Source organism: Hylobates moloch, unplaced genomic scaffold (genome assembly GCF_009828535.3).
Source record: "Hylobates moloch isolate HMO894 unplaced genomic scaffold, HMol_V3 SCAFFOLD_5, whole genome shotgun sequence".
NCBI lineage: Eukaryota > Metazoa > Chordata > Mammalia > Primates > Hylobatidae > Hylobates > Hylobates moloch.
This window is the reverse complement of record NW_026652280.1, coordinates 48140419-48164489: the sequence shown is the minus strand read 5'-3', so window position 1 is coordinate 48164489 and position 24071 is coordinate 48140419. Positions and strand designations below refer to the sequence as shown.

Genomic DNA, 24071 nt, shown 5'->3' with positions numbered 1-24071 from the left:
TTTCTTCCCCAAAGAATACTTACTATGTCATTTCTACCAGCTAGATGGGACAGCCAGATGGCTTTGGGGAAAAAAAAAAGTTACTTGAAAACTAGCATGAAAAGAATGATGCTAATCGACCCCACTTCCATTGGATATATATTTTAATGTTACTAGAATAGTGACAAACTGCATGAAAAAAGACCACACTTTTATGTTCAGTTTCTATATGATTTATGGATCATTATCACTGCTGGGCAAGTGAAAATAAGCTTATTTGCAAATGCCAGCTGACCCATCATAAAATGGAAGGAAGTGAAATCTGTCTTTACCTTTGCATGTTTTTTCTTTATTTCTAGCACATGACATGCCTGATGTCTTCATATTCACTGCTACCTGCTTCCTCTAAAAACTGGCTATAACTAGTTGATAAGTTTTTTAATTGTTTGAGAAATTAATTCACAGTAAGGTATAAATCACAAAAAGCACTGTTACTCCTCCCTGAAGTGTATGTCTTTAATGTTTAGAATATTTGTTGACTGCATAAACAAAGTTAATTTTCATTATCATTGAGCAATAGGTTAGGAGGTAAAGCAACTTGAGAACACACACTGTCCAGCATCTCTCCAATCACACATTTCACATCTGTCCATTTAGACCATTTCTGTGCACATGATCACACCTGGGACTCAGGCCTCACAATTCTGACCCTTTGAGCATACTCTGTAGACTCAAGATTTCAATGATTGAAAATTCTGGGGTATAGAGTAGACTAATTCTCCTGCAGTGTCAAACAATGAAAACTAGCCATGGCAATTTTATGAAGCATAGAGCAATTCTTCACATGAGCTTTTACATGGACTTCACATTATCCAACTCTGAAGCTTTTCTGTAATACTGTTCTGCTTAACCTGCTGTCATCAACATACCTATTTACTTCAGATTCATGTTCTAATCCCACAGTTAAGAAAGAAGTACAGTGATATACTTTCATCCTCTCTCATACCCATAAGAGAATTAATTACAAGCAGTCTTTGTTGACTGACTTAACTTTATTGTAGTGATTCTGCATAAGATGGGTGTAACTCTCTCCAAAGGTATAATGTCATTCACATATTGTTCCAGCTGAAGAGACAGCCATTGGGAAGAGGAAGATGTTACGGTAAATGTGCAGACAACTGCCTAGCTGAGTAAGGGGTCAGCTTTCAAGATGCACAGTAATGTTCATAATGAACACAATCTTTTTTTTTATTTTATTTTAACCACAATTGTCCTCAGACAAGCTGAAAAGGGTCATTGTGAGCATTATATCTAAACTATCCAGAGCAATTTTTTTCCCATTGCCTTCTTTGTATCAAACTTTTTTGCTTAATCAGTTTGCTTAATCTTTAAACACATCTCTGTCTCATAAAACCTCCACTTGGAGTGAGAATTAGAAGAGGTGATGTAACTCAATCTAGGTCTACTGAAAAAAAAAAAAGCTATATAATTTGAACAAAATGGGTTTAAAAACAGACATTTTCAGCCAGGCGTGGTGGCTCATGCCTGTAATCTCAGCACTTTGGGAGGCCGAGGTGGGTGGATCATGAGGTCAGGAGTTCGAGACCAGCCTGACCAACATGGTGAAACCTCGTCTCTACTAAAAATACAAAAATTAGCCGGGTGTGGTGTCACGTGCCTGTAATCCCAGATACTCAGGAGGCTGAGGCAGGAGAGTCGCTTGAACGCGGGAGGTGGAGGTTGTAGTGAGCTGAGATCATGCCACTGCACTCCAGCCCAGGCAAGAGAGTGAGACTCTGTCTCAAAAAAAAAAAAAAATTCCTGAAATTCTAGACACCAGAGGCAACGTTTTGGTTCTCTTCTCTTATAATATCTGAAAGACTGCTTTGACTCTCCAGTTCCCTGGGCGTATATAGATGCCAAAGTTAATTAAATTATTATTTATCATGTTATAGGGTTTTCAATTACTTTTGCTACAGAAGTAAAGTTACTAGATAGAAGTAATTTGCCATTCACAATATCTAACCTGGGATTCAAGAATAACAATATTGTAATTGTAGTCAGCACAGTTCATGAAGTCTGTCCTCCAGAGTAGATGACATTCACAAGCTCACGCCCTCAGATGGAGAAGCCCTGTGATCAAGGCTAAGGCTCCCATCTCCTTCCCTGATGGAACCCACGTTTTTCCTCAACCTGAGAAGAATAGCAGAACACAAGTGGGTAAGTTCATTATTGAATAGCTTAAATGCACTCCAATCATTTTAACAAAGGAAATCCTTCACAAATTTCAGAATGTTATTAACAAATTAGTACGTTGACTGAAATTTTCAAGCCACCACCAAAAAGACTAATTTGTAAAGTAAATTAAAATAAATAATTTAATTACTTTAAATTCTTGTTTTTTCTTTAGAATGAAAATCATGTACTTTTGAAATTCTGCATCTCTCAACCAAAGTACTTACAATTATCATTCTAGGTCATTTGGAAAGATTTTTAAACCCACTATTTTACTTCCAGGTTCACTGTCCAAAGCTACTGCATTGTTCCTATTTCACTTTTTCATTGCACATGAGACTGTCATTGTCTATCTACGAATGAATGAGATAATTGCCAAAAACCAGTTTTGTTTGTTTTTTTCTGTCTTCTGAGGGGTTTTTAAAATTTATTTATTTCTGTGTATCTCCCTAAGCTCATTAGTCACAATGGGTCAGTGTGATGGTTTCTCTCTGAAACTCAGTAAGTACTGCTGTGCCTGCCCTAAAACCCTGCAAGCCCTGTCATGCTGGTGATGGATTCCAGTCCAGGACTGCTGTTAGCAACCGAGGACTCCCCTGCTCTCTTTCTTTGCTATTTCCCTTAGCTTTCCAAGAACTTCCATAAACAAAACTTAGGGTGAAACCAAAATGACAGATTTGTTATGAGTGGATAAAATCAACTTTCCCCAGTGTTGCACCCCTGTAGTGAATTCATACTTTGTTCATTTCCAGGGAGAAGGAGGATTTTTCATGTTGTTGATGCTTTCTTCCTTGGTTCCCCCTGCAAGGAAGGGAGCCTTAAAGCAGAGGAAGAACACAGCAGTGTTCTCCACTGGCCTCTGAACTCCTCTACATCACCCTGTCCCGGCAGTCTTAGCAATGCCCACCCTTGATGAAATTGTGAGGTAGAGCAATTTTATCCACAGTGAGCCAGGCCTCCCGTCACGCCCCCGCCCCAGTTTGGTGACAGTCACTCATGTCCTTCCAGGAATCCAATGTTCTCTTCCCCTTTTCCCCTTTACCCTCATTTTACACACTCTCTCTCTCTCAATTCCAAAATAACCTTGAAAATTTCTTCACTTATTCATCTATTTACACATTCAGCTGGGATTTACCAAAAGCCTATGTTGGGCCAGGCACTGTTTTATTTGCAGGATACGCAGCAGTTCACAGAGTAAAATCCCAGCCCTCACAAAGTTTACATCCTAGGGAATGGCAACAGATAAGAAATAAGTTAAAACACAGTCTTTCAGGTTACAATGTACCAAGAAGAAAAATAAAGAAGAGAAAAAGAGGATGGGGATGGGGAGCTCTGGGTACGGGGTCGGGGGGGGAGGGTAATTACAATTTTAAAATCATTGGTCAGGGAATGTCCTTACTGAGAAGGTAATATTTGAGGGGAGAAAAGTGAAGAGTGATGGAAAAGACCTTGTACATTTCTGGAGCAGAACCTTCCAGGGAAAAGGAACTGCAAGTGCAAGGCTCCGAGGTGGGGCATGCCTGGTGAACCTGTGGCATTAGTCTAAGATGTAAATAACTGACAATGGATCAACATGCTGCCCTCCCGGTAATACGCACTCCAAGGAAGGCTTCTGCTGAAGGAATGCCGACATTAATCAGTGAATGGGAGAGGCCTTCTGTTGGGGCCTCCAGGCCTTGCTGGGGTTTCCCAGGCAGTTGCCTGTTTCATAATTGCCTCAATCCAGCATTATTATATTCTGATCACATTTTTAAACTAGTGTGACTTAGCTCAAAAAAGATTGCATGAGGTGTGTTCAACACCCTACTGATTCCCAAGAATAGACCATTTTGTTTCCTCCACTGCACCAAATCCTATTTTGCAACTGTCATTGTCTTTCCCTAATTCTCCTCTACCTCATGAACAATGTTAACAATTTCCTTAAAACAGCTTGGCTCAGAGACTTTGCATCCAAAGCAGTCAGTCCATGTATACTGACTCACAAGGAAGAACATGTGGGGAAAGCTCAGTGAGACACTGTGACTCATGGCACTGGGACTCTCACTCTTTCGGGATGTTGACGTCCGAGGCTGTGATCTCAGGGCTGCCTATTTTTGCTCCCCCAGAATGAGGAGACTGTTCATTAAGGATGTGCTGGCTTCTCTGTGCTAGACAACAGGGCTTGGAGTCTGCTGGGCTTTATTATCCTGTGAGTTCTAACTGGGAAAGTCAACATAACTTTTCCCACTCTCTTATTAGGGCCTCCTCCACCCACACGTTGGCCAAGGCTTCTCTCTCACCACCTAAGGCAGAAGCGGCTCTTGGTCCATCTAACTGGAGAGTCCGTAAGAATTTCAAGATCCTGACTCCAAATGTTGGTGCTGTCATCCATGCCTTGACTTCCATGGAATAGGACCATGGGTCTTTCCCCAGGATTGAGGAAAAGGATGATCCTCTCCCATTTCTCCATGGCCAGTGTAACGAACTGTCTATTCTCAGCTGGCCCCTGAGCTCCTCCAGCTTCATTCACCCTGTCTGTCTTCCTCCTGACCACACTCAATTCCAGGAGTATCCTGGATACTTACACCTCTTTTTTTTCTTTTCTTTTGATAAAGCTTTTTTTATGGAATGGAAAGTTACAGTTTCTAACGTACATCTTTTCCTCTGAAACTTAAACATGTTTCTGCTTAAAGAAGCAACAGGAATACATTCCTTACAGAAATGATTTTTAGGACTTTTACATTCTATTTCTGATGCTGTCACTTTATTCTTTTTTTTTCGAGACAGAGTTTCACTCTTGTTGCCCAGGCTGGAGTGCACTGGCACAATCTCGGCTCACTGCAACCTTCACCTCCCAGGTTCAAGCGATTCTCCTGCCTCAGCCTCCCAAGTAGCTCGGATTACAGACATGCGCCATCACGCTCAGCTAATTTTTTGTATTTAGTAGAGATGAGGTTTTACCATGTTGGTTGGGCTGGTCTTGAACTCCTGACCTCAGGTGATTCACCCACCTAGGCCTCCCAAAGTGCTGGGATTACAGGCTTGAGCCACTGCACCTGACCACTTTATTCTTTACTAGGTTAAATATTCCCAGCACCTTCAGCCTTTTGTTATAGATCTTGCTTATCATCTTTGTATGTGTGATATTGTCCCCAGCGCCTAGTTCAGTTCTCTTTATAGATGTTTTACATAGATATTTCCATAAGATGTTGTCAATCTGGACCTAGAAAAACATCAAAATAATAGTTGATCTTTCCTGGATACTTACACCTCTTAACTGTCATCCCGGCCACTCTACAACCCTGATTTACACCTACCAGCTGCCATCCTTATTCTGCTCTGGGCTGCAGTGTTGTTAGGGGAAACATACGTACACAAACTAACGTGCGTGTATATGTGTGCAAATGCACGTACACACACATATCACAGACCAACATTTTCTTACCAGAACCTCTGCTAATTCACCCACAGTGGATATTCCAAACACTTTTCCTTATAATACTCCTTTTTCACTTAAAATTAATCCCTTCCAGTGTGTGGGCTTATTTCAACAAGTCTTAATTGATCATCTGATATGCGCTGGATGCTGAGGGTTGGGCGCACTGTGAATATCACATGGCCTGCTTTCAAAAAAGGAAGAGCTTTGAGAAAGCTCTGCTTTCAAAAAAGGAAGAGCTTTGAGAAAAAGAAATGGGTGGAGTAGTAGATAGGGATGAAATAACCATAAACTACAATGTGATTGCTGCTATGCAGGTTGTGTGAGTCATCTGAGATAGAGCCACAGAGTACTGAAGGAGAGGTAAGTAACTGGATATGGAGAGTATGGAAAAAGGAATAGAGGATGCCACTCAGGTCCTAATGTGAGTGGCCAAGTTTGCAAGGCTGCCATTGACTGAGTGGGGCATATGAGAAAGTAGCAAGCTTGCACTGGAGAGAAAGTAAAGAGAGGAGATATTAATCTGTTCTCATGCTGCTAATAAAGACATACCTGAGACTGGGTAATTTATAAAGGAAAGAGGTTTAGTAGACTCACAGTTCTACATGGCTGGGGAGGCCTCACAATCATGGCAAAAGAGAAGCAAAGGCATGTCTTACATGGAGGAAGACAAGAGAGAATGACAGCCAAGCAAAAGAGGAAACCCATCAGAAAACCATCAGATCTAGTGAGACTTATTCACTATCATGAGTACAGTATGGGGGAAACTGATTCAATTATCTCCCACCAGGTACCTCCCACAAAACGTGGGAATTATGGGAGCTAAAATTCAAGATGAGATTTAGGTGGGGGACACAGCCAAAGCATATCAGAGGGAAAGCTTTTTTATCAATATGCTGAGTTTGATATCCCTACAAAATTATTATGGAAGTGTGAGGTTCCCATGAAATATCCAAATAGTGATGTCCCATGATTGGAGCTGGAGAAAGAAAGCTAAGTTTACACGATGGAAGTGACCACAGAATCATACCTGCTACTAAGTAAGAAGAAAAGAAGCAAAGTATGGCACTCAGAAGACACACACATTTTACAAGTAGCAGAGGGTAAGAAATGGATTGAGAAAGAACAGCCAGTGAATGGGAACAAAATAAGGTGACTATTTCTGCTACCCAAATCTATTTGCAATGCAGTTGTCCTTTCTCATTTCAAATGACTTGCTAGGCTTTTCTAATTGGATTTTGTTCTAATGTCTCAAATTCAACATGTTTTTACCAAAAGAAAAGTTTTTACTTCTGATTTCCCTGTTTGTGTCAACGTGATGAAAAGAAAGCTTTTTTCACAGCTAAAGCGAAAGCCCCTGACTCTTCTTCAACAGCGTCTATGCTTTGAGTCACTCTGCCCTGGCAGGTTCAACACCTGGTTCACAATTACTCATCCTTTAAGAATCACTTCAGCAAACTTCCTCCAAGAAGCCTTTTCTAATCCCATAGTCCAAAGCGTGAGATGGGAAACTTCTTCATTGTTCATATACTGCATGTGTAGTTCTACCACAGCGGTTATATTATTTTATAAGTAATTATAGTTATATTATTTTATAAGCACCTATTCTTGTTTCTTTCGATACAGGAAAACATTTAATTTTGCATTTCCAATAAAATGCAAATTAAATGTTTGTTGAACAGGGACAAGGTAAATATTGAATAAACTAGTAGAACTAAACCAAAAAACAGATTCCTCCTCGTATTTCCCTTCTCAGATTACCTGGGAGTATTTCATATTTTGTCCTGTGTCCATATGCCCTTTGCTAATCAACATTCTATGAGTAATCCTCCTGACCATGATAACCTTTTTTTATAACAGCTACACAACTCTATGACTTGTTTATAAGGCATTTTAAAAGGATAACAACCAGATTTAGCTCTCACCTCTGAAACATTAATTCTAATACATATACTCACGAGATTCTCACTGGAATTAAGTGGTCAGCCACTTATCAGACCTTTAGCGAAGAACTGTCCATTTTTAAAGTAATATTTAATGCTAAGATGTGTTGGCAGTAACGAGGCAGTGTTAGTAGAAAAGAGATATATTAATTTTCATTGATCTTTCTGAAACCCTTTAAAGTATTTTTTGTTTTAGATCATATTAAAGAGGTGATTTTAATGAGCTAATCACTTGAAGATTATTCTCATCTGTGTATGTGTGTGAAGCAAAGTATTCTGGAAAACATAAATTCAGGTAGATATTTTGAATATATCTAGATGTTAAAGATAATTATTATTTGCACAAAATATGTTTTGAACTAATCCATTCTAAATGTCTTAAGAGAAGTGCATTTACCATAATGTTGAACTAACTTGGGGGAGGAAAACATGAAAGTTAAAATGTTCACATCCTATTAACACTTCAATTTATTTTAAACAAATCTTTAGTCCTTTGTTGGTAATGGCTACATTTATTTTTGTGCACAGAGATGTACAAAGCAGATTTACTCTAACCCCAGCATAAAGAAGTTAGGAGCCAGAGAGTTAGCTGTGAAACATCTGATTCTCGAGAAGTCCCTTCATCTCCCTGAGTCATAAGTTTTAGAATTTTTAAAGTAGAACTAATTCAGGAGTGACATTCTATGGCTTTGGATGACATATTGGCATCTTCTCTCAAAGTCCTGGAGAAAACGTCTTATAGAAGGAATATTACCTAGAAACTAACTTTGACAGCCTTCAGGGGAGGTTGAATAATACAACAGAAATAAAGTTTGCATTGGCTGTTTCTCATTCTGGAAGCTATGATTATCTTCATTTCTGAATAGAAACCAAAGTCTTAATAATGAGGCATAAATACTTCTCTACAAGACTCAATTGCAAGGGCACAAATTTAAGGCAGGACTGACATAGAGTTTCCTACAATGATTTCTGCAAGTGATTTGGTAAAGCCTCACTTCTTAAATCAGGAGTGCTCCCAGCATGATGGCGAATGAGAAGTATCACCGAGGTGTGCTAATACCCACATCTAGCTCAAGAGAAAGCAGTGGAAATTAAGACATATTTCCTCCAGATTCAATGATGTAAAAAAGTTTACTGAGAGTATCCCATAGTACAGAGCACAGTTTGAGGCACTTCTGAGCAGAGTAATGAGCTAAGTCCTCAACTAATTCAGCCACCATCACTTCAGTAACTGCATGAGAAAATCCATTCAGCAGCTAAGCCCCAAACATATGGAGAATGTGCTTCTCTCAACTCAAATAGGCAGTAGTCCTTGGGGGCCTGGGAAGAAAGAGTGTAATGAGGAGGTAGTGACTGTACTGGATCTTGAAGATTGGCACTTGGGAGAGAAGGGTGAGAGATGCTGCCAGAGGGAGAGGGGGCACTTTGGACCACAGAAGGAACTCTACTATTTGAGCCAAATTTAATGCCAAACCTCTCTTTCTAGTCTCCAAATAACCCTTTATGCTTATATAGGAGTGGAAAAAAGTTAAATATTACATTTGAACTCAACTGAACATGGACACAAACAATGGTCACCAAGTCCCGGAACAGGTGGTGTGAGCCCCTTGAGGAATTCATCCAGCGCTGTTTCAAAGAAATCTCCATTTAATCTATTCCTATTTGTTAGTTATTGAAAAACAACAGACAATCGCAAGAACAAGTTGACCTTTTTGTGTTCCTTGAGCCCAGTCGGGAAGGGCCCTTGTGACTGGGTCTCATGCCAAACAACTCGTTACAATAAGAGCTAGGGTCCCAGACTATGCGGAAACTTCATGAGAACCCTCTAGTCTGGTGAGTGTAGTGTCCCGACTCTGGAGCCCAGGCTGTTGCTTCCTGGTCTGGTGGTGAATCCTCCACAGTCTGGTGAGTGTAAATATAAATATATCTTTTCCTTCTCCCCTTCCCACTGCAATTTGCTTATTATATCATTTGCCTATTATATCCGCGTTGCCATATAATTGGGATAAATGTTGTTTACCCTTAAAGGTATTGTGTGTGTGTGTCTTTTTTTCTCCCCTTGCGCCTTTCCGGCACAGAACAATAGGCTCGTCCATTACTTCCAGTCGTTACATTTCTTGGAAGTTTCGTAATCCAGTGCTGATTCTAGTGTTTGGATGCCCATACTAAGTTTCTGCTTTTCAAGAAGATGTCAATTTAACATCTTACCTCGCAATCATATTGTCCTAATTTTAACAATTATTTATTGAACCCTTAAGTTCTAGACACTGCAAAATGCTTTACATAAGATTTTCCAATTTCGTTCTCAAAACATCCTGTGCGTTGGTCGCTATTAACCCCATTTGACAGATCTGGAAACTGGGGCCCAGAGAGGCTAGTTCCGGCCTCCCAACTAGATACTCTTGGAGCGGGGCCTCTGATCTATCTAGTGGTGTAACAGAATTTGTAAATCATTTCAAAGAGTATATATATTTCCCGTAACACCCTAGAGTTTTCTCCTAGCCCAAGAATTGTCCTTTTTGACCTCTGGTGATTGTTTTTCCCTGCGCCAGATAAGCTGCAAACCTGTTGGAAGCAGTGAAGGGCCATAGGGAAGAGCGGCCTTTGCGAAGACAGCCACCTGAAATTCGGCTTCACAACCTCCCCTCCCGGAGAACTGGCCGAACGCACGGCGGTCGCAGCTTTCCTGAGGACGCGGGTCCCCATGTCACCAGCGCCACCTGCGCACCGGGCCCAAAGCACAATCACAAAGCGCGGGACCTTTGGGCGGCGCGCTGGGAGGCCTGCCCCCGCAACCACTGGGCCGGTTGGTCCCGCAGGACTCTGTTCCGTGGAGCTTTTGTCCTTGGGCCGGGGCCGTGCGACACGCGCTACCCAGGTCGAGCCCCGCCAGGAGGCTCCTTCCTCCCGCCATTCTCCCAGAGAGGAGGGGCTCGGGAAGGAGGGAACGGTGGGGCAGGGCCTGCCACCCACAGTCCCCAACCCAAGGACGTCACGGTCCCAGGAGCGAGTGCGAGGGGGCGGGAGTCCACCCCGCGCCTCCCTCCTCTGCGGAACTCCCCACCTCCGTAAGAGCGGCCCGGGCCAGCCCCCAGCTCCATTTTCTCGCAGCGACCACACCTGGAGCCGCGCCTTTGGGTTGGGCTGGGCTGGGCCGCGCAACCGCCACGGGGAAGACAGCCCTCGGGGCGGGGAGGGAGAGGGTGGCCGAGCTGGCCGGGCCGGGGAGGAGCCGAGTGCGCGCTCGGGGCAGGCGGCGGCGCGGAGCGGTGCGGCGGCGGGAGGCGGAGGCGAGGGTGCGATGGCGCGGAGCCCGGGACGCGCGTACGCCCTGCTGCTTCTCCTGGTAAGTGCCGCGAGCGGGGCAGGGGAGCCACCGCCCGGGAGGGCGTCGGTGGGAGAGGTCTAGAGCTCGCGACCAGACTTGCCCGCTGCCCTTGTGCGCGTTACCTGCCCGGCGCTCCCTCCTGCTGCCCGAGTGGGGAAGGGCCGGGCAGGCTGCGGCGAGATCCGACCTGGGGCTTCGGAAAAACCTCTTGGCTGGAGCCAGGAGAGTAAGTTGCGACCTATCGAAGTTGTGTTTTCCTGTCACCCAGGCCCCAGCGCTCTTTTCTGTGGTGTGTGGGTGTAGTGAGCCCTGGGGCGGGGAACACCATTGCTGGGGGTCGGAGGCTTTGTTTAGAGTCTCTGGGACGAGAAACGTGGGGGCAATAGGAAGCAACCTCGCGCCTCTTCCACGTTCCTTAAATTTCCTTAGAAGTCCCCAGCTCCTCTAGCCGCCGACACAAGCCAGTGAACTGGGGGAACCAGGAACATACTTGTATTCTTAGAGTGCAAAAAGTTGGCTAAAATTTTTTTTAAAAGGTGTAATTTACAAAGCTTAACTTTTAGGTGGATCACTCACATATAGTTTTAACTTAAAGTTTATGACGTTGGTGTTTCAAAAGTTTTCCAATATTAAAGATAATAAACATATGTAATAGTTGGAAGGCTTATTCATTTAAAAGGTTACAGAAAATGGAAGTGTAGCGCCCCCTCCCCCAAGCCCCACCCCTCACCCCCCGGAAACGACGTTCAGTCCCTGGATTTAGAGTTCTTATGTTCAAATTGGATTTTAAACTGTTGGTTTTCTGTTTGTTTAAGGGGTTGCACGTATGTATCTCGCTTATAGGGGTTTACTAAACGGGTTTTAATAAAGTGACAGTTATGCTGCAAATATAGGTGTGAGTTCGCCTTCCAGAGAGTTCACAAATATGTGTTTACAGAGATTAGATGCAAAATCATACCCAGTTTTCTTATGTAATAATTAAAAATGCAAATACATTCACTATATTCAAAGTTCTAACTTCCAAAAACATGAGCCCTTCTATCCTCGAGTTTTGGTGGGATATGGAAGAAAATCGTGTGTGTGTGTGTGTGTCAAAACGGAAAAAGGCGTGACTGAATCCAGTCTAGAGATTTCCATGAACTCTGGTGGAAGAGCATGATAATTAGGACGTCCAGGCCTAGCACACAGTTCATTTTCATGCTCTATTTATCCATTTCATTTTCCCCATGTCTCTGAGGTAACTTTCAATGAAAGTTCATTTTTTTGACAGAACTTTTCTAAGACGTGATCTGGGACGTGGTTTTTAGCCTCCGGGTTGGCAAAACAACTGATCCTCTCACCTTGATGTTTCCTTGGTTAAGGAGAATTCCAAGCTAATATAACACCTAGCTTACTTTGAGAGTTACATATTCTTTCCATATATGAAAACAAATGACCTTTAATCTTCAAACAATATAGCAATCAGGCCAATTTGTACACTCACAGAGTAGCAGGTAAGCAAATTAGGCATATCTTTCATTTTAGCAATTTGATACTTTTACCTTATTGGGCAGTAATAAACATCTCCTTTAGAAAGCGACTATAGCCAATGGAACAGGAGCAAAATTCTTGGACTGTTATATGTATTTTCTATAAAACTTTCTGCAGTATAAATTTGAATATGTTTATTTTTGTCCGGAGAGTAGTGGGCAATGCAGCATTTTACCCCCAGTGTGTTTGCAGTTGCAGTTTTTTGGTAAAAAAAATGGAAAGCAACTCATCTGACAGAAGTAGTTGCCAAGGAAACAGGTCCTTTATTGGAAGGAATATAAATTGTAGTCTGTTAGATCAGAGTTCAGTTGCAGATAACGGAATTTACTCTAGCTATTTAAAGCAAGAATAGGTTTATTTCGGGGCACTAAACTGACTACCTAAGTGTAGGAAGGATTGAGAAGACTGCCATTTGAGCTGTCAGTAATGACTTCAAAGCCGCACGGCAGAGCCACACTGCTTAGGGAGCTGCTGCCTCTCCTGCGACCAGGAACTGCACTGCCACTCCCACAGTCTGAAAAACTGCTGTGATCAGGGTGCTACTTTCACTACCAGCTGCAGACCCATGCATGCCACATCTGCTAGGATGCATAACAACATGGATGCTTGTACCTTGCCTCTTGGTGTTCGCGAATCTAGTAGCTGGACACTAGAGCCATAATAAGATGACTACAAAGAACCCAGCTCCATACATCCATATCTGCTTGCCAGGAGGCACAGAGCTGTTTCACTTCCTTCTTTCAAATATCATGTAAATACTGATTGAACCCAAACCCCATTCAGAACAAGGCCTGCAGTGGAGTCTATGACACATGGTATTTTGCTTTCCTTAGCAGTACGGGGAGACACACCAGAAGGTAGCTGTGTCACCCACATAGCTATCACACATTTAGGCCAGCTGTATCAAAATGGGAAAAAGAAATAATTTTCTGATTAAAATCAGAGAATATTTCCTCCTCAAGGGTTCTTTGTCTGCAATCCATCAGCTCCCAAATGGTTCACAGATAGAATTCAAGGGGTTCTTAGAGATGGCAAGGAATTAATTACATATATATTTTAACTAACTTCTGACTGAAATTTAGTATTTCTTTAAATTATGAGTGTGGGGAAGACACTGCATAGTAGTGTGAGCAGTAGCTGTGACTATCACAATAGAATTCACAAATACCTTTATGTCTTATGGTGATCTCAAAATACCGTTTATTCTGAACGTTACTAATAGACTTTCTACTAGATCTTTTACTTAATATGTTAGTAACAAAATACATGATTTGCTGCATCACAAATCGGTATTTTAAAAATGCTGATAACTATTTCAATATAATTGGGTTCATTGATAATCCCCTGTATTTTATTTTATACATTTGAAATCATTAATCTGAGAAGGGGTTCATAGGCCTCGCCAGATTGCCAAGGAGGGCTCGTGGGTGAGAGATTTCCTGATGGTTGCTTCAATTTTGGGTTCGACTAATGAAGCTTGTGCTTTAAAATCAAACTACATTTTAAGGATTCAATGACAGCAGATCACCCTGTGAGCAGATATATTTAGTAGGGTATTAGTTTGCTAGGACTGCTGTAACGAAGTGCTAAAAACTGAGTGGCTTAAAACAACAAAAATGTATGATCTCACACTTCCAGAGGCTAGAAATCCAAAATCAAGATATGGGCAGGGCCATGCTGCCTCTGAAACCAGTTTCTCTCCTTTCCTCTTCCAAGTGCGTACTTGTTTGTTGGCAATCTTTGTCATTCCTTCTCTTGTAGGTGCATTCATTACTCCAATCCTCCATCTGCGCATGGCATTCTCTCTTTTGTCTCTTTATATCGTCTTCCCTCTGTGCATGTCTGTGTCCTTGTCCAAATTTCCCCATTTTATAAGAACATCAGTTGTACTGGATTATGCCCCAAAATAATGACCTCACCTTGGTTAAATCTGCAGAGACCCTATTTCCAAATAAGGTCACATTTCTGAGGTACTGGTGGTTAGCACTTCAATATATTATCTTTTAGGGGCCATAATTTGATCCATAACAAGTGGATTTAACTATCTATAAATTATCAATAATATCATAGTTATGCCTAGTGTTCTAATATACAACTGAATAACACATATTAAAGAATACATTTAAGTATAAATTAGATGGTGAATATTGAAGCCATAAGAATAATCAATTGTCATATCCAAGGATTTTAGAAACATGGATTTCTTACTGGTTTTTGTTTCTAAAAGTTAGTAGGTAATGGGAAAATGGCAGCTCTTAACAGAAATTTTCTTTAATTATAACTTAAGGCAAGTACTTTACAAAAAGACATGAGCATTCATTGGCCTACATTCTCTCTGATTATTAGAAATCCCTGATAAGCTAAATTAAAATTTCCAAGGCTAATATTCTGTGGTGTGTGAGTGTAGTGAGCCCTGGGGTGGGCTCACTACAATATAAATATGTATTTATAGAAACTTCCCAATTGATCTAATTGTCAGACAAGTGTAAGCATGAGAATTACTGGTCTATATTTTGCAAAAAAAAATCTATATTTATGACGTAGAAAGATTTACATGGGAAAAATTACACATTGAATAGGGGTAGGTGTTTTTGAAAACTGCCAAATTATATTTAAAATTAGAAACTTTAGGCTGGGCACGGTGGCTCACGCCTGTAATCCCAGCACTTTGGGAGGCCAAGGTGGGCGGATCACCTGAGGTCAGGAGTTTGAGACCAGCCTGACCAGCATGGTGAAACCCCGTCTCGACTAAAAATGCAAAAAATTAGCTGGGTGTGGTGGCGCATGCCTGTAGTCCCAGCTACTCAGGAGGCTGAGGCACGAGAATCGCTTGAACCTGGGAGGCGGAGGTTGCAGTGAGCCGGGATTGTGCCACTGCACTCCAGCCTGGGTGACAGAGGGAGACTCTGTCAAAAAAAAGAAGGAAGGAAGGAGGGAAGAAAGGAAAGGAGGGACGGAGGAAGGGAGGGAGGAAGGAACTTTAATTGAAGCATAAAGGACTTTTAGACCTATTTGAGCAATTTTTAATCACAGCTTTTATCCCCTGTCTTTCACTCTGACACAGATTTCAATAGCTTTGACAACAGTTTATAAACATATAGTCTATATATTATGAGAAACTATCTTCTCAGTTTTGTTTTTTATTAAGTTTTGATCATATGCAAAGCTTGGTGATTAGAGTGAAGAAGCTGGAACAACAGAATTCATACTGTGGTCTATAGTGAGATGAGAAATGTCCATAAGAAAAGAAACCAAACACACATGACCCCTATTTAGTGAATCCCTGCTTGATGCTTGGCAATGTGCCAAACACTGGGGAACTATAAAAAAGCCAGACATGTTCTGCCCTCATGGTGCTTACAGTCTAATGAATGGTGTAACAAGTAAATGGCTAACTTCCAAATAGGTAACGATAAGAAGAGTAATAATAGAGAAACATAGTACCATGGAGCCTACAGAAGGAGCAACTATCTCAGCACTGGGTATCCCAGCTGGTATCTGAGAATAATTATAAATTAGTGAGATGATATGAAGAGAAATAGATTCTAGGTAGAGAGAAGAGCATCTACAAAGGCCTGAAAATGACAGTTCATGGTTCTGCAGAGGAACCTAACCATTCATTGTTGCTTGAACATAGAAAGTGAGGCAGAAGAATGTATAGGAAGACAGGCCTTCAAGCCAACAGAAACCCAAAAAAGTTACTTGCCAAGGAAGTGTTTTCAGGGAGGTATTTACATCACTAAGTAAATGAAAAGATGTGCTTTGGTTGAGATGGTCAGGAAAGGGTCAAGAAAGAAGAGATAGGATTTGAGTGATTAAGTATAATTTCGCCCGGTTAAAAAGAGAGGCAAGAGGCATTGAGGACATTGTAAGCTGAGATCAAAGCCAGGCAGAAAAGCCCAGAGACCATGGGGTACCTGGGAGGGAGAAGCAGCCTGACTGCCAAAAGGAGATTGGTTTGGGAGCCAAAGGGGTGGGAAGGCATTTTGGTTGTCACAGTGCCTGAGGATGCCCCTGGTATTTAGTTCCCAAAGTCCAGGGATGCTAAGACTCCTACATTCTGCAGAACCTTCTAGAATTGGGCACATGTGAAGAATTTTTCTATCCAAAATGCTTATAGCACCCACACTGAGAAACAGTGATAGGCAAAGTAAGAGGTTCTAAGTAGGGATTTATTTTACTTGTCTGGACCCTCTTTTTGAAAGGCAAATATCTCCTGGGTTGATTACGCCTTGATACATGCATCCACTCAACAAATATTGAGCACCTACTCTGTGCCAAGCACTGTTCCAGGTCGCACCTCGAAATCACACCTGACTGTGGATTATTGTCGTCAGTCAAGGAGTTTCCAGCTGGCTGACTGGGGAATGTTTTGGATGGAGATGAGAGGAGATGAGACCGTTCAGATTTCCCTTGGTCTAAAACACCTCCATCCCACCACTCTTTTAAGCCCCCTACAATGCAAACAAAAACATTAAACAATGTTTGATACCCACTGCCTCAATTCAATGATCCAGTCTCCTTAGACCCCAAAAGTGCTAATTGAGAAACTGGGCAAGGGTCCTAGCTCAGTCATCATCTTCTTTTAACACCATTAATCATATCATTTCTTGTTTCACATATCGCCTTCCTTTGCTTCCTCAATATTCTGGGGTTCCTTTCACTTACAGGAACCTGCAGTGCTTCTCACCCCTTTTTTTTCTGGCCAAGCACGATGGGGCAGACAGCAGTGGGGGGGACACAGTACATATATTACTAGGAGACACCAAGTAGGGGTGGGAGACAATGGCAGTGGCCAAGAGGGTGCTGCCCTTAGGACAGTGTGTGTGTGGATGTTGAGAATGTCCCCGGTGGCCAGGCAATCCATGCCTGTCATTGAGCCGCACTGCCCTGCTCTCTGTTATCTAGCATCTCTCCGCCCTACTCAAATACTTTCCCCAGGACCTAAGCTTAACATGTCTACAATCTGTCCTCTGGAAATTGCATCTTTCTAGCCACTCAGACTGAAAACGTTGGCACCCTCTGACTCCTTCCCTATTATCCCCACACAGGGTATTGCCAAGGATTTTTGTCCCCATAAAGACTCCTACTTCTACCTGTCTATCTCATTGCCATTCCCCTAATACTGTTCCTCATTCCATCTCCCTGACTTAGTACTTTAATCTCTGAACTGTCTCCTGCCTTTTATCTTGCACAGTACTGCCAAAAAATCTTTCAGAATCACTAGCGACATAGTCTCCCTAATCAGAAGCTGACAACGACTCTCCACTCCTTATAAGATCAGTGAAGAGCCTCAGCTCAATGCTTTGTCCTTATTTTCTACTTGCCACCATCGTATAGTTCTAGGTGCCAAACTGCACTACTTCTCATTTTTTGTCCAAATATCTCCATGTTCTGGCACATGCAGTCTCTCATCTGTGCGTTTTCCTTCCTCCTGTATGCACAGAAACAGATTATCTTCCATTTCCAAGGCCAAGCCCATTGCTATCTCCTTGCTAAACCTCTCCTGATTTCCCCACAGGGAAGTAATCTTGCCTTTTCTAAGTTCCCCAGAACTATTTTTATAGCCGTCAGTTATACAGTTAAGGTTTCCTACCTCATAGTAGTTTGATCCTCCTATTAAACTGTAAGCTTCTTCAGAGCAAGATCTTTGTATCTTTTATCTATAAACTAGCTAAATGCCTTGGGCACGGACGTATTCTTTAAAAACGTGAGTTAAAGTATCTCTCTATGTTTAGAAAAGCTGGAATAATGATATGGATTTCATGTGTTTTAAGAGAATTTTTTAATGCCCAGGTAGGTTAAGTAGTAATTTTTTTTTCTTTTTTTTTTTTTTTTTTTCTTTTTTTTTGAGATGGAGTCTCTCTCTTTCACCAGGCTGGAGTGCAGTGGCACAGTCTCGGCTCACTGCAGCTTCCACCTCTCAGGTTCAAGCGATTCTCCTGCCTCAGCCTCCCGAGTAGCTGGGACTACAGGTGTGTGCCACCATGCGCATCTAATTTTTGTATTTTTAGTAGAGACGGAGTTTCACCATGTTGGCCAGAATGGTCTCGGCCTCTTGACCTGGCCCGCCTCAGCCTCCCAAAGTGCTGGGATTATAGGCGTGAGCCACCGCACCTGGCCGAGTAGTAAATTTTTGTTTAAATTTTATGCATTTAGCCATCACAAATTGGGCATCTACTATATGACCAACAGTCTTCTAAGGACATGTGAACTGCCCCCTGCAATCCTGGAGCTCACAGTGGAGAAAGGAGTGTAAGGACAAGAACTTGACATTTTTTGAATATCTGCTGTGTGCCAGTCACTGGATTTAGTGAAAGTTAATAATGGGTGAAACTGAATCAAACCCAGGTTCACCTGGCACCAAATGCCTGTCTATCAACCCAGAGGCATCATCATGAATTCCCCTTACAGCAGTTTGCTACAGTGAGTCATCAATAAGGTCCGAACTTCTGGAACTAGGTAATTAATTTCACTGCAAATTAGAATCATTCTAGAAAGGAAAAAAACAAGAAATGTAAATGAAGATTTACCTCATTTCAGAGATACAATCCTGCAAAACTGTACATATAACTTTCTAAAGCCCTTGATTTTCACTCTTTTCAATTTTGCTGATCCACTTATTTGAGACCAATGAAATGCCTGCTTCCCACTTTGGACCTTGGAGTTGCCTGTGGGTTAATTTCTGGTAGTTCCTGCAGTTTGCCTTACTGACAGGCCAGTGCCATCTAATGGTAAAAAAGGACAGTCTGAAGCTCTTGGTTTTCTTAAACTTCTCAGTGAAAAGAAATCATTTTCTTCATTTTACTTTTCAGTGTAGTGTTCAGGAATATATTGCAGCAAAAAAGTGGAAACAACCTATAATTTTTGTTTATCAAATTTTGTGAAGTCTGTTATACAGATTTATTTATATTTTGCCTAATTCCAAAAGCATTTGTGGCCATTACAGAAAACACCTACCAATAAAACAGTAAAATATTTTTTTTACTTGTCTAGTCATTTAATAAATGCTATTTTGAAATGAAACTGTATTTTAGTTAGTTTGCTTGTTTGAGCAATCCAACAACGACTTCAATGAAAAGAAAAAGTACTGTTTTGCTTTTTTGTTTTTTCTTTTTTTTTTTTAATTATACTTTAAGTTCTGGGGTACATGTGCAGAACGTGCAGGTTTGTTACATAGGTTTACACATGCCATGGTGGTTTGCTGCACCCATCAACTCGTCATCTGTATTAGGTATTTCTCCTAATACTATCCCTCCCCTACCCCCCCAGCCCCAACTGGCCCCAGTGTGTGATGTTCCCCTCCCTGTGTCCATGTGTTCTCATTGTTCAACTCCCACTTATAAGTGAGAACATGCGGTGTTTGGTTTTCTGTTCTTGTGTTAGTTTGCTGAGAATGATGGTTTCCAGCTTCATCCATGTCCCTGCAAAGGACATGAGCTCATCCTTTTTTATGGCTGCATAGTATTCCGTGGTGTATATGTGCCACATTTTCTTTATCCAGTCTATCATTGATGGGCATTTGGTCTGGTTCCAAGTTTTTGCTATTGTGAATAGTGCCGCAATAAACATACGTGTGCATGTGTCTTTATAGTAGAATGATTTATAATCTTATAGGTATATACCCAGTAATGGGATTGCTGGGTCAAATGGTATTTCTGTTTCTAGATCCTTGATGAATCGCCACACTGTCTTCCACAATAGTTGAACTAATTTACACTCCCACCAACAGTGTAAAAGCGTTCCTATTCCTCCACATCCTCTCCAGCATCTGTTGTTTCCTGGCTTTTTAATGATCACCATTCTAACTGGTGTGAGATGGTATCTCATTGTGATTTTGATTTGCATTTCCCTAATGACCAGCAATGATGAGCTTTTTTTCATGTTTGTTGGCTGCAGAAATGTCTTCTTTTGAGAAGTGTCTGTTCATATCCTTCACCCACTTTTTGATAGGGCTGAGTGTTTTTTTCTTGTAAATTTGTTTAAGTTTCTTGTAGATTCTGGATATTAGCCCTTTGTCAGATGGATAGATTGCAAAAATTTTCTCCCATTCTGTAGGTTGCCTGTTCACTCTGATGATGGTTTCTTTTGCTGTGCAGAAGCTCTTTAGTTTAATTAGATCCCATTTGTCAATTTTGTCTTTTGTTGCCATTGCTTTGGGTGCTTTAGTCATGAAGTCTTTGCCAATGCCTATGTCCTGAATGGTATTGCCTAGGTTTTCTTCTAGGGTTTTTATGGTTTTAGGTCTTACATTTAAGTCTTCAATCCATTGTGAGTTAATTTTCGTATAAGGTGTAAGGAAGGGGTCCAGTTTCAGTTTTCTGCATGTGGCTAGCCAGTTTTCCCAACTCCATAAAATGGTATTTTTTAAGTGACAAATGCTTAGGACCAGTAAAAGTTAAACTAGAAGAAGAGGTATAAACCAGGGGAAAACACTACCTAAAGTAATTCAATTGTGGTTGATGAATACTTGTAAAATGAAAAATCTTTTTGTGATGGGGAGAATTCACAGTAACTGAACTGCCTGATTTATTTTATTTTATTTTATTTTATTTTATTTTATTTTATTTTATTTTATTTATTCTTGAGACAGAGTCTCATTCTGTCACCCAGGCTGGAGTGCAGTGGCACCATCTCGGCTCACTGCAACCTCCGCCTCCTGGGTTCAAGTGATTCTTGTGCCTCGGCCTCCCGAGTAGCTGGGATTACAGGCATGCACCACCACACCTGGCTAATTTTTGTATTTTTAGTAGAGATGGACTTTCACCATGTTGGCCAGGTTAGTCTTGAACTCCTGACCACAGGTGATCCGCCCACCTCTGCCTCCCAAAGTGCTGGGATTACAGGTGTGAGCTTACAGGCGTGAGCCTGGCCTGAACTGCCTGATTTAGAACACATCTTTTCACACATCTCTCTGTAACTAGGGGCTCATTATCCAGTTTATGAATTATCCAGGCTCTCCTCTTCTTCCCTTTCCTATGCTACCATATGATTTTACACAGCGGTTTCCAAAAGTGTGGTCCCACTCTTGGGACCAAGCAGCATCAGCATCCCCAGGAAACTTGTTAGATACAAATTCTTGGACCCCATCCAGACCTACTGAGTCAGACACTCTAAGGCGGGGCTCAGTAATCTGTGTTTTATCAAGGTGATTCTAATGCTATTCAAGCTTGAAAACCACTGTTAACATCCCAATTAGAAAATAAAAATAACTGGAGTAGAAAATAAGATTAAATATTAAAAAGCCCTATGCCAAGGGAAAAAATAGGAACTGTCCATGAATATACAAAACTTTACTTGAAATAAGAATTCACAGCATGAATGAACAAGTCAAGTGTAGCAAAGCATTGCTAAATGCATATTTTAAAATTCTAGGAGTTAGTAAAAAGCTTTCAAAGAAACTGTCTTCCTCTTTGTAACTAACTTCAATATGACTCACCTAAAATCATATTTGTTGCATTCAGATTAGCCCAAATATCCAAACAACAGGTGAAAGATTTTGGTAAGTCATATACTTCATTACTGTCAGACTTAAAATATTTATTATTATCTAAAGTTCAAATTCGGAGTTCAAAAATTAAAAGTTCAAAATATTGCTCTTGTTTTTTTTTTAAATTAGCAATTGTGAAAAATATATTTACGTATTTAAATCAGCTGTTGAGTGAGACTGCTATAGGAGTATATAAATGTCTAGATCATCTATAAGTTGGACTTTTAAATTGGAATTTTCTAAATAAGTTGTGCTGGTTAGCCTTAAAATAAATGTTATAAAAACTGCCTTTTCTTCCTCCCGTCCCGAAAATAAGATTAAGAAGAAAAAAGTGCAGTAGGTGAATTCTAACATAAATCTGACCCACATCAGATTTATCAGAGCAGATCACCAAACTCATTGGTCCACCCTGACTGCACTGGGTCACTTGAACTCTTCTGAACGTGTACATTTCTATGACTATAGACTACAGAGCCTTCTTTGTGGCTGCAGACGCTACTGCAGACCAGACCACCAGCTCTGGCAATACAAATAGAAAAATCAGGATGTGTGACCAGAGGAAATAAACAAGTGGCATCCACTCCCTTTATTTTATCTCATTTTATTTCTTTCAGATTATTTCAGCCAAAGTTGAAAGCTCTTTAAGAATGGATTGGGGATAAACCAGGGATCCTCTGGGCAGTTTTTGATTTGACCTCCCATACAATAAAAGGGAGAAACAAAAGAATTATAAAACATTCTACTGGTTGGAAGGTTGAGTAACACAAGGAAAGAAAATAACACAGATGTTAGATGATGGGCCTGAGGTGGGCATGAATTTAAAGAACCACTGGCAAGTGCCACGTCCTCTGTGTTTGAGTTCTATAGATAGTCCGTTGAGCACACTGCTTACCTTCTAGTAATTTCTCGCTGAATGGACATTAGAAGCCATTATAGTGACTGAAAGTTGAAATAATGTTTTAAACTAATTGTATTTCTCTACATCCATTTTTAATAAGATCTCTCTTAGTCTGATCTATTAAAGTTTAAGGGATCACCTCACCATAAAACCACTGAACACTTCAAGATTCCCTACTTTAAAGGAAAGACTTCTGATAGAGAACCTGTCAGCCAGGAGGAGCTGTCATCCAATGACTCATGAGTCCTCCTGGATTCTTGTTTAAACTCATCAAGGTGACTTCAGAACAGGAAGTCTTTTCTAAAAGTGCTGACCTTGAAAACAAAGAGTACATTGATTAATGGTGTTTGGTATTCCCTCATGCCTCTGCAGAAAAAAAAAAAAAAAAAAAGAAATCTTTTGCCAGATACCAGGAAGTCCAGTTTTTATAAGATGTGCAGGATCCAATGGTAGGAAATTTTTTTACATGTTTCTCAAAGCAGCAAAACTAGTTAATAAAATGATTTTTTTAGAGTTTAGCAAATTAGAAAAGCTTTTGCAGAATATTTTGGTTCATCTGAAAACACTGCTTTGGATACAGGAACTAGCAGCTTACTTTTCCTTGTCAGTCTTAAAGGCATGTTGCAGGTGACATTTTTCTGTCACCAAGTTCCTGGTGAGAAAAAAAGTCACAGATTTAGTGTTTGGAGGAACCCTTATTGGCCATTTTGTCCAGCCACCCTTCCAATGCTTGAAACCCCTTTACAGCATCCCCACAGGAGGTGACTTGAACTTACAGAGTGGACAAGTTTTTTAAAAAGTGCCAGGGAGTGGGAATGGAGGACTAAGGCAGAGAGTTTCTGCTTGTTCCATTCATGTTACTTGCAGTATACTACCCACTAGAGATGTACAGAATCTCCACAGTCCTCTGCAGCTTGTATTACTGTCCTGACCCTAGTTATTACAGTAGCTTCCAATCAGAGAAACGCAGCCGTGGTTTCTTAACCTCAGCACTTGGCCAGTTGCAGCCAGATAACACTTAGTTGTAAGGGCTATCATGTGCATTGTAGGATGTTTGACAGCATCTCCGATTTCTACCCACTAGATGCCACTGGCATTTATCTCCCCTACCTCGAGCCCAACCCTGGTTTTACAACCAGAAATGTCTCCAGACATTACCAAATATCCCCAGTGGCAGGAGGAGCGGGGCAGGGCAAAACTGCCCCTAGTGGAGAACGATTGGTCTAAATTAAGAATGTGTTCTGTGAGATACA

General features: G+C 41.2%; 1 protein-coding gene across 1 annotated transcript in view; it reads left to right on the top strand.

Moving 5' to 3' along the window:
• The first annotated feature begins 10798 nt into the window (after nucleotides 1–10798).
• DSG2 (desmoglein 2) overlaps nucleotides 10799–24071 on the top strand; it is a 50180-nt gene continuing 36907 nt past the window's right edge. The window contains exon 1 of the mRNA XM_032152586.2: nucleotides 10799–10918. Within this exon, the coding sequence (XP_032008477.1) occupies nucleotides 10874–10918 (45 nt within the window). The 5' untranslated portion in view covers nucleotides 10799–10873. The remainder of the gene's footprint in view (nucleotides 10919–24071) is intronic.